The sequence below is a fragment of the Taurulus bubalis genome (genome assembly GCF_910589615.1).
Source record: "Taurulus bubalis genome assembly, chromosome: 19".
NCBI classification, from domain to species: domain Eukaryota; kingdom Metazoa; phylum Chordata; class Actinopteri; order Perciformes; family Cottidae; genus Taurulus; species Taurulus bubalis.
In genome coordinates, this window is record NC_136607.1 from 3,248,043 (window position 1) to 3,259,285 (window position 11,243).

Sequence of the window (11,243 nt, forward strand, 5' to 3'; positions counted from 1 at the left end):
TAACGGCCAATTCCATCACTTATGACACATTTGCAAAGTTCCATGAGTTTTTGAGCATCCCAGGGCACTAAACAATCAGCTTCCTTTTTAAGGGGCAATGATGCGTTGCAACGGCATTTAACAAAAACTCACAATATTCATGATAATGGATCAGCAGTGTATTAAGGTTTTCCTACCAAATTTGAGGTCCATCTGGTCAACTGGCTCGGAGGACTACATCGATTTTATTTGTATAAAACGTGTCATTTCCTTTTGCCAGTAGGTGGCGCTATGACAATGTGAACATTTCTTCATGTACATGTGCTCAGGTCTCGACCAGCATCATGCATGAACAAAAAAAAAGTTTGGGCAGATTGGATGATGTACCTTGGAGTTACAACAACTTTCTCCAACATAGCGAACCGCACAAAATGGTGTGAAATGGGCTCCACGCCACATCAAGTTCGTTCAACCCAGCATTTTCATAACTTTTCATCACAAAGGTCTAAAGACCACCTTGACCAAATTTTAAGTTTGGAGGAGTTTGCAAAAGTATAAATGCTGAAAACTGTTTTATTTTTACTGTAGCGCCCTTGTAGTGAAATGGCATAAAAATGGTGACACCAGGCTAATGGCGATCGAATGGGGAATGATATATGTCCAATAATGATCGACATCAAGTTTGGTATCAATCGAACCCAGCATGTTTTTCCTAAAATACTAAATGGAGGAGGAACATTTTGGGAGGCGGAGTTTAGGGGTCTGAGAGGCTTTTTTGTATAGCAGGCAGAGTTGGACATATCCAAATTTCAACTAAATCGGACATACTGGCTAAGGGGCATTGCCTACTTCTAGGGTGTGCTAGAGAGCCATTTTTAATACACAAATATGACACCGATATCCTTCGGTGTCATATTTTCAATAGGGTCCTCCCGGACCGATGTCGTCAGTGCTCGGACCCTAATAAAAAGCATGGCTTCGATCAACAGCAAGCATTACTCTGACATGGACAATATTTCTTGTTCCAGTTCTGCGTCGACACTAAACACCTTCCTTTTACCTGTGGTGCAAACAGAGCGCTGAGGTAGTCCGCTGCTGCCCACTCGGGTCCCTTCCGATTGGCCGGTGCGGATTCACGCTTCGGGGTCTGGGACAGGGCGAGGGCGCTGCTGGGGCTCTGCTGGTTGGCTTGCTCGAGCTCAGCACCGCGAGGCGTGGCAACCCTCGTCATACCGCTTTCCCAAAAGCCCTCCGGCTGGGACAGATTGCCGTCGGTGTCTGACGCCGCCCCCCGGTCCGCCGCGGAGGACCAACCTGTCGAGTCGGAGAAGTCGCTCAGCCCCGACTGGAAGCTGACGGACGAGGTGAAGCTCCCGGATAACTCCAGGCGTCGGCCCGCGGCTCTCTTCGCCTCCTTCTCCCGCCTCCTCTTCCCCCTCAGAGCCTTCACCTTCTCTTCCCTGTTCAGGCCCAGCCGCTCCTCCCACCATGCTCGCCATGCCCCCTCGCCCTGCCATGCGAGGGTCAGGCGTTGGCTGACCTCATCCCTCCAGGCTTCTGTGTCCACCTCGTCCGGCACCGCTACTGCGCCTGGAGCCTGCAGGGGGGTGGAGATGGCACGGTGGACCAGCAATGAGCGCTTGGACATGCACTCTTTCAGGTCGCGCCGTAGGCTCCGCGCTCGGTCCTCCTCCTCTTCTTCTGTCGGATCTCTCGCCTTATTGTGCGATAGGAGGAGGTTTTCGGTTTTGACTGTGAGGTGCTGTGGGCAGCATGGACGGGGCGTCTTCCTGCGACTCTTCTGTAGCCAACGTTTCCACGTGGCAAGAGCACCGTCGCTGAGCTCCACTGTTGCCGGCCGCTCAATGGGACCGGCAGCGCAATCTGAGCTGCTATAGCCGCCGCCGGGTTCCTCTGCGTTATCTCCAACCCCCTCTCCGCCTTTCACACCAGCGTCCGCTCTGCTCACTCGATCTGGCTCGTCGTTGACAACGACCTGCAGCCCATACTGCTTCAGGAAACGGACTCTCTCTCGGGGCTCTGGACCATCAGAGGAAGAGTCAGAGTACACGTCCAGCGCTCGCTGCTCCATCTCTGGCGTTTCAGTCACGAACCCCGGCACAGCCACGTCCTGGGTCGGTCCAATTACGCCCTCATCACTCGCCGTGTCTGATATGACCGGCTGCGGCTGTGGCGGTCGAAGCCGTTGGGCCGTTTCCACCCCCGAAGTCATGGCTTCTTTTAGAGCCATTTCGTCCTCTGCTGCTGGAGGTTTAGAGGCGTCCTGCTGCTCCGTCTCCAGGGTCTGGTAGAAAATGTCCCCCGCCTCGGTCAGCTGTAGGATACAGATGCACTCCTCGCCACCGCCCTCTATTCCTCCTCTCTTCTGGATACAAGTCAGACCTAGTGACCAAACGAAGAAAGCACAGCCTTAACATATGATACACATGAAGTAAGAGTTGTGAGCAGTGTTCCCTCTAAGCTGCGCGTGTGCGCGGTTGCGCAGGCCAGTCGAAGTGGCCGCGCAATAGATTTTTCAGACCGCACAAACAATTTTTTTTTTTCAGGGGTCAAAAATATTTTTTGCGCGAGTGTTTCTGAGAGAGGAGTGAGCCATCTCCACAATAATAAGATCTTTGATCTAATGTGTCGAGTCTTCTTGGCCAATCAGCGTCCCGTTTCTTGACATGCGCTCTCTGTACCTCTGCTAGCGCTCTGCCTCCGTTAGCACCCCACATTCCCGCTGTCGCCCTCCGGGCGCCAAGAGTGAAGCTCGTCCAGAACGCCACATGAGCTAGGGCCGGCGCTGTTTATGCTCCTCTTGGCGGGCCCTGCTCCAGCAGTTATAGGCTACCATGGCGAAAAGAAAGGCAGAGCAGGTGCCCCAGAAAAAAGTCTGCCTAACGTTCAAACATGAGTGGCTAGATGAAATAGTCCAAACTGACACAGGTAGGATGAAACTTTCAGACATATTTAAATATGAAGAATATGAAGTTATTAAATTGTTTATACAGGCTACCTAAAAATGACACCATGTCAATTTAATAGGCCTATAATTATTGTTAAGCACTGCATTAGCATTTTTCTTTCAATGAAGTTCCACTTTAATGTTGTACCTGCTGAGAAATGACTAAACACCTTTGATACTTTTTTTTTTTTATATATATATATATATATATATATATATATATATATATATATATATATATATATATATATATATATATATATATATATATATATATATCTCATTATCAGTCATAACCAGTGAACCAGTCATAACCTCCCCTTATTGAAGTTCAACAAAGATCCTTTAAGTTCAACTAAACTGACTGGTAAAACACCATCATTAAAATGTTATGTTGGCTTGTGGTCATTTTCGGCAGGTCGCGTAGTTGCGAATTGCTCACAGTGCTGAAATGTGCGCTCAGAAAATTTTTTTTTTGCTCAGAGCTGAAAAAAATTAGAGGGAACATTGGTTGTGAGTATTATGTCAACCCTACAAAATAAAATCTGTAGTCTCTTGTAACAAGCTGGTCACCAGGTGTAATTTGTCCACCAGGGGGCTCCGCTCCCTACATAAGTCTAAATTTTTTATAACCTAATCTTTAAAGGAATACTTTGCCCCCAAAATGACCATGTGTATATATGGTGATCCTGTGAAGAGCTGGTGTGAGGGAGAACAATGGACAGGAGTGGAGGAGAAGAAAGGGAGTTTTTATATTACGTTAAAGACAATGAACCTGAAAACTACTTGTGTTTGTTTTGTCCAACAACTTTTTGTTGGAGTCAAGTTTAACTTTTGTTAAGAAGAATCTGAAAACAGAACTTTGTCTTGATCTGTGCACTAGGGATGGGCGGATAAAGCCTTGTGAAGCATTAAGGCTTTCTTCCTATTTGTACCGAAAAGGATTTGAAGCTTCGGGGCTATATATTTCTCTATGTTTAAATCATTGGTGAAGATTTTTGGATGATAAACCCTATTGTTAGAAGAAAAACATATTTACTCTTAAACAAGTACTGTTTCACAGTCATATTATTAATCATATACTGTGTAAAGGCTTGTGGCTTCGCATTTGACCTACTCTCTTGTTAAAACATACATATGCTTTAACAGTGACCTTCTGATAGAGTCTTGAGACTGTGGATGCCTACATGTCTGTTTGAAGAACGTGGTGTTCCTTCTTATCATATGACCATGCCGATGCAAGCGAATCTAAAGACGTGATGAGAGCTTCTGTGATTGTGTCATTAATGTATTTAAGAGGTTACTCTCTGCTCATTCATTGAGCAGTCCAGGATACGCAATTGACATACCATGTTGTGATTCTGACTAGGGCTGCAACTAACGATTATTTTAATAATCGACTAATTGATTGATAATTTTTTTCCATTAATCGATGAATCGGATAAAAAAATGTTTTTATCAAAAAAAGCGTTCATTTCCAACCCTTTATTCAAAAACAGAAGTGACAGTGCAAAACATCTTCAGAAAGTGCACAAACAGGTTGCTCCTTGAACATCCCTGAGCTGTTAATTAAAACAACAAAATGGACTAACACTAAAAACATACACATCTATGCTTTACATCTGCCAAATATGAGCCCTTTTTACTGTAATTGATCCCTCCAGAGGCTTCATTTACATACCCTGCTTTATCAATATGTATGAAATACTGGGACAGAGGGAAGCTGTACTGCTACATATAGAGCGTCCTCTTTTTTAAACTCTTTCATTCTGGGTCTCTTATGACCACGACGTCACGTTGTTGGCTAAGCCCAACTAGGTGATTTGCTTCATTCTACTTTGAGTAAAAAAAAAAAAAAAAAAACCTGCAGCCAGATCCGCCGGTGTGCCGGTTTAACGTTAATGAGTGACAGCGTGAACTGAACCAGACCGGGGGGTGACGGCATGTTTCATCACGTTACGTTTTTTTACAAGCAAGACTGAACTGTAACGGAACATAACGCAACTTTAACGACAATACACAACCAAACACGTTAGCTAACGCAATAGCAAGCTGACTAGCTTCCATTAAAAACAAGTTTGAGGAACATGAAGACGCTGATTGGCCAAGACTCGACTTGTCAAAGATCTTCTATTTTTGAGAACATCACAACCTCAGCTTTTCTCATGTCTCACTCCGATCTCAGAAACGCTGGCCGGCCAGTTGCTCTGCTCCGCTCTTTTTTCTTCTTCTCCGCGACTTATTGCCCGACGTAATAATCCCATCGACACAACGAATCGATAATGAAATTCGTTGCCAACACTTTTGATAATCGATTTTTATCGATTTTTAGCGATTCGTTGTTGCAGCCCTAATTCTGACTCTGTTCCTTCTTCGAAGAATAAATGTCCTGATTAATGATTTTACCTCCACGTGTACATTTTTCTTTTTTCAAAAGGTCTTTCTACAATAAACTAGAAACATAAAGACCAAAAATTCTGTCATCAGTCTACTGTTTATCTGCCTGGGCTCTCCTCTGCAGATCCCCTTGCTTTGTGATGCGTTTGTAACGCCACTTTCATGACTTGATCCATTTTTAACGACTTGCAACACAATGCCTCGCGGTGAAAAATACAGTGAAATGTCCAAAAACGTTATCCTTCATTTGCAACGTGTACTGAATTTCGTCACAACGCCTGTTTTTCTCCCGAACATTGATGGTGCACCGTCTGTAGCCACACTGACAGCACGGGTCCAGTCCAACCCGGTCCAGCGCTTCAACAAGAGCGCTAAAAATGTAATTGGCTGTAGTTAGAGCTTTTCTGAACCAGATGGAGCTGCTCTTGAGTTCGGCAAACACCAAATGAACCAATGAACAAACACGTCTCCTATTAATCTCACTTAGTGTCGCGGCTTCGAGTGCTTCTTCTGCAGAGCTCCCAGCCGATGTTCTTGCCGGTCAGCTGCGGTTACTCCGCTCTGACGTACACGCAATTGTTTTGTTGCATTTGCCGCACGTTGTTCGAATCTTTTTTTGCGAAATACAGCCAGACTTTTTACCTTTCGGCATTTTCTCTGTTAAAAGGCTGATGCTAGCTAGCTGCTGTAGCTATACAAACGGTAGTCTATTGTTAGCTGCTGCCAGGACTGACTCATCAGAGTAGTTTAAAAAAAGTATTTAAAATCGGCTCAGGCACCGGAAGGAAGCACTGAAATCGACGTCGCGTTTTGGTAGGTACCGGTCCCTACTCAAGACATCACAGTATATATGTACAATGAGAGCTACGTGAAACTGGAGGCAAATTCCATGTATGTGTAAAAACACATGACCAATAAAGCTGATTCTGAGAGTATTATTGCAAGTCCTGCTTGATACTGAAGACCGATACACACATACACATACACACACACACACACACACACACGTCGTCGTCTTTCCGTACCTGCAGCAGGTGAGGACAACCTGCTGGTGGCGAGGTCCAGGCGGTGAGGGATCTGGACAGGGAGGTGTTTCAGACTGTCCCTGGGTCTGAGCAGCGCCTGAAGAGGACCTCGACTGGAAGAGGCCTCCACTCTGCCACCTGAGCGCGCGCACGCACACGCAAACACACACGCACATTACAAAGGAGCAGTCACACCGAAACATGCAGCACATTTAACACTCAATTGTTGTGTCGACTGACCCGAGTACTGCAGCATTGTGATTTCCTGAGAGTTTTGGGAGCCCAACAGCACCTTGGTGGTCCTAGTCCCGCCCACTGATGAGCCAGGGGAGGCGGAGCCGCAAACAGCTTGACAAAACATGGGTGGGGACCGCATCATGTGATCCCACTTGAGCATGGGCAAGCAGGGGAATCGCTCGTCCATAATGTAAGCCGAGTACTGAGAGAGAGAGAGAGAGAGAGAGAAAACAAATAGTCGACCATGTTCTAACTTCAATCACAGAGGGAGAGTGACTAGGTTATTTGCTCAGGTAGACTTCTCTGTATTATAGACATAGTTGCTGCTTCCTTAATCTTCACATTTTTAACCTTTGACTATAGTAGCCATGCAATTTGGGTTTTGAAACCTCGCTTTCTCTCCTGCAGTGAAACTCCAAACATGCACCGGTGAGAACCCCTGACCTCTAGTGCCAACAAGCCAGTACTGCACGATTCCAATAATTGGAACTATTCTATACGTCCTGAATGTTGGATACATTTCCTCAAATCCACCAGAGATATTTGATATCATTGGAGACTTCTACTAGAATGTTAAACTAAGTCCTGTGGGTTTGAGCCATAGACTGTTCTGGAAGAGCCTTTGTGAAGCTCAAAATGGGCGGCTCCGGCTACGCCATCTTGTAAAGGTAAAGTGGTGGCTCATCAGCTGCCCCGGTGACGTAGCAGAGGACATATCCGGCAGTGAGCGACCTGAGACAGCACCCATCTGTCACTAAAAATTGTCCAGGCCCTCGTTTTTACCTAACTTTAATTCAAACAGGCGAGTTATTCAAAACATTTAAATAAAGTCAGCCCCTTCTTTAAGTTACCTGAGTGGTGATAAGATGCTGGAAGGTGTGGACGTCTCCCAGGTATCGGGACAGGATGAGCCTCTCCCCGCTGCGACACTCCGAAGTGTTATTGATATGAAATAGAGTGTGACTCGAGACAGGACTCTCCTGGGGGGGAGAGTAATGTGTTTAATACCGTGCCTGTTTATTTACAAGGCTTTTACAAAGGCAATAAAGTGGTCAATGAAGGGGGGTGCAGTGACGAACAGCTGCAAGCGAACGTCACTCGTCAAGAAGCTGAAACACTAAACACTATACAAATATATATATATATATATATATATATATATATATATAAAAAAAAAAATAAAAGTATCAAAGGTGTTTAGTCATTTCTCAGCAGGTACAACATTAAAGTGGAACTTCATTGAAAGAAAAATGCTAATGCAGTGCTTAACAATAATTATAGGCCTATTAAATTGACATGGTGTCATTTTTAGGTAGCCTGTATAAACAATTTAATAACTTCATATTCTTCATATTTAAATATGTCTGAAAGTTTCATCCTACCTGTGTCAGTTTGGACTATTTCATCTAGCCACTCATGTTTGAACGTTAGGCAGACTTTTTTCTGGGGCACCTGCTCTGCCTTTCTTTTCGCCATGGTAGCCTATAACTGCTGGAGCAGGGCCCGCCAAGAGGAGCATAAACAGCGCCGGCCCTAGCTCATGTGGCGTTCTGGACGAGCTTCACTCTTGGCGCCCGGAGGGCGACAGCGGGAATGTGGGGTGCTAACGGAGGCAGAGCGCTAGCAGAGGTACAGAGAGCGCATGTCAAGAAACGGGACGCTGATTGGCCAAGAAGACTCGACACATTAGATCAAAGATCTTATTATTGTGGAGATGGCTCACTCCTCTCTCAGAAACACTCGCGCAAAAAATATTTTTGACCCCTGAAAAAAAAAAATTGTTTGTGCGGTCTGAAAAATCTATTGCGCGGCCACTTCGACTGGCCTGCGCAACCGCGCACACGCGCAGCTTAGAGGGAACACTGCTCACAACTCTTACTTCATGTGTATCATATGTTAAGGCTGTGCTTTCTTCGTTTGGTCACTAGGTCTGACTTGTCCAGACCTAGAAGAGAGGAGGAATAGAGGGCGGTGGCGAGGAGTGCATCTGTATCCTACAGCTGACCGAGGCGGGGGACATTTTCTACCAGACCCTGGAGACGGAGCAGCAGGACGCCTCTAAACCTCCAGCAGCAGAGGACGAAATGGCTCTAAAAGAAGCCATGACTTCGGGGGTGGAAACGGCCCAACGGCTTCGACCGCCACAGCCGCAGCCGGTCATATCAGACACGGCGAGTGATGAGGGCGTAATTGGACCGACCCAGGACGTGGCTGTGCCGGGGTTCGTGACTGAAACGCCAGAGATGGAGCAGCGAGCGCTGGACGTGTACTCTGACTCTTCCTCTGATGGTCCAGAGCCCCGAGAGAGAGTCCGTTTCCTGAAGCAGTATGGGCTGCAGGTCGTTGTCAACGACGAGCCAGATCGAGTGAGCAGAGCGGACGCTGGTGTGAAAGGCGGAGAGGGGGTTGGAGATAACGCAGAGGAACCCGGCGGCGGCTATAGCAGCTCAGATTGCGCTGCCGGTCCCATTGAGCGGCCGGCAACAGTGGAGCTCAGCGACGGTGCTCTTGCCAAGTATTTTTGGAGACTTAATACTTACAATATGCTATATTATAGTGGATATTGTTTTGCTACTACTACATTTCACTTCGTAATATTACACTTATATGCCATATTATGTATAATGTACCGTAATTTCCGGCATATAAGCCGCTACTTTTTTTCACAGGCTTTGAGACTGCGGCTTTTACAACGATGCGGCTAATTGATGGATTTTCATAGGCCAACTACCATAGTGCAGTGTTTTAGTGTTTTAGGTTTTAGAACAAGGCCTTTAATGACGTGTGTCCACATCAGATGCAGACTGGGGAAGAAAAAAAAAGTGTCCCGGGAGTTCCTGTCTGACCAGTGCATGTATTGAACACGGCGCTGCCCACTACACGGCGCGCTGCCCACTACACGGCGCGTTGCCCACTACACGGCGCGTTCATACAGACTGTCATGTGTGGACAGCAGACGCTCACATTTCTTTGCACTATTACAGGCATGGAGGTCACACGCTGTGGACCGACCTGCAGAGCTGTTTTAACCTTATAAGCACCAAGACACATATGGTTTACCATTTTGTATTTCCCCATATTAGCAACTGTAAAGTCACAAAATGCGCCGCGCGCGCCCCTGTGAACAGCGCACCCTCCGCCTCTCCAGCGCCATCTGCGCTCTCAGATGCAGCACCCCCATCTGCATCTCCAGCAGAACCTCCAACAGAACCTCCAGCCAGCACCACCCGTGGCTGGAATCATCGGGCTATGTTAATCCCTTTGACATGACGCAGAGCTCGCCTCACGATGTTGTGCAAATAACCACCAAACAACCTGCCAACAACATTAAAACACTGCAGCGCTGCACACACACACACACACACACACACACACACACACACACACACACACACACACACACACACACACACACACACACACACACACACACACACACACACACACACACACACACACACACACACACACACACACACCCCTCCAGCTGTCTGACCAGCAGCAACAAAAGCACTGTGTATGATTAAATAGATCATAGATGCAGATTTTTTTTTTTTTTTTTTTTAAGTAACACAGCAAGCATTTAACTCACCACATGCCCGTAATCCTCTGTGTGAAAGGCGTCATTAGTAAAATCCACCAGCAAGTCATCAGTAAATCCAGCAGCAAGGTAGCTTCTAGGTAGCAGCTCGAAGTTTCTAGTAGCTTTGTGCCCCTTTGACCATTAACATGCGCTGTGCATGTTAATGGTCACGCTGGCCCGCTGACCAATCATACATCTACGCCACCTCGCAGGCCTGAACGTCAAAGAATCCGCCCAGTTTGTCAAACTAAAGATCTGATTTGTTGAAGACTACAGCGTAGTGCAGAGGTGTCAAGTAACGAAGTACAAATACTTCGTTACCTTACTTAAGTAGAAATTTTGGGTATCTATACTTTACTGGAGTATTTATTTTTCAGACGACTTTACTTCTACTCCTTACATTTTCACGCAAATATCTGTACTTTCTACTCCCTACATTTTAAAAATAGCCTCGTTACAATTTCATTTTGGTTTGTTTTCACTCCGACTTGTCATCGTTCAAAAACACACACAAAACCTCTCCGCCCCGTTGCCCAAAGATACGTGCGTGCGCACACAGGTGAGCACTGAGCACACAGCAGCGGACAGAGACCGTCGAAAAATATGTCGCGTGAAAAGCAGACCGCTATATCTGCGTTTTAAGCGCTCCCAGGGTGAAGATGCAACAGCAGCTGTGAGGAGCAACCGGAGTTCTCCTCGCACCGGAGCAGCTCTCTGAACCCGGAGCAGGAGGTGAAACGAGCCAAAGTGCTTGTGTCTTCTACCAACAATGAGCTGCTGGCTTCACATATTACAAAAGTACAAAGTACAAGGATATAAAACTAGGTCATTAATAAATACATGGACAAATGTCTGTACTTTCGGGTAAATGGTTACGGTACGCCGTTAACAGGTTACGCTTGCGCATGCGCGATTTGACGCGACGCAGTGAGCTCCGTGAGCTCGTCTTTTCCTGCTGTTGCGTTTCTCAAAATAAAAAAACAGATCTAAGCTCAATATTGAGCATGAATTGAGAGAGGCCGTATCAAATCTACAACCCCGTTTATAACATATG

The 11,243-nt window shown here is 46.3% G+C and overlaps 1 protein-coding gene across 1 annotated transcript in view; it reads right to left on the reverse strand.

Moving 5' to 3' along the window:
• Positions 1-11,243, reverse strand: part of taf1c (TATA-box binding protein associated factor, RNA polymerase I subunit C) — a gene marked incomplete at its 5' end in the record, with an annotated part of 17,902 nt that overhangs the window by 1,235 nt on the left and 5,424 nt on the right. The window contains 4 exons of the mRNA XM_079234881.1: positions 1,040-2,382; positions 6,370-6,507; positions 6,610-6,808; positions 7,458-7,586. Of these exons, the coding sequence (XP_079091007.1) occupies positions 1,040-2,382; positions 6,370-6,507; positions 6,610-6,808; positions 7,458-7,586 (1,809 nt within the window). The remainder of the gene's footprint in view (positions 1-1,039; positions 2,383-6,369; positions 6,508-6,609; positions 6,809-7,457; positions 7,587-11,243) is intronic.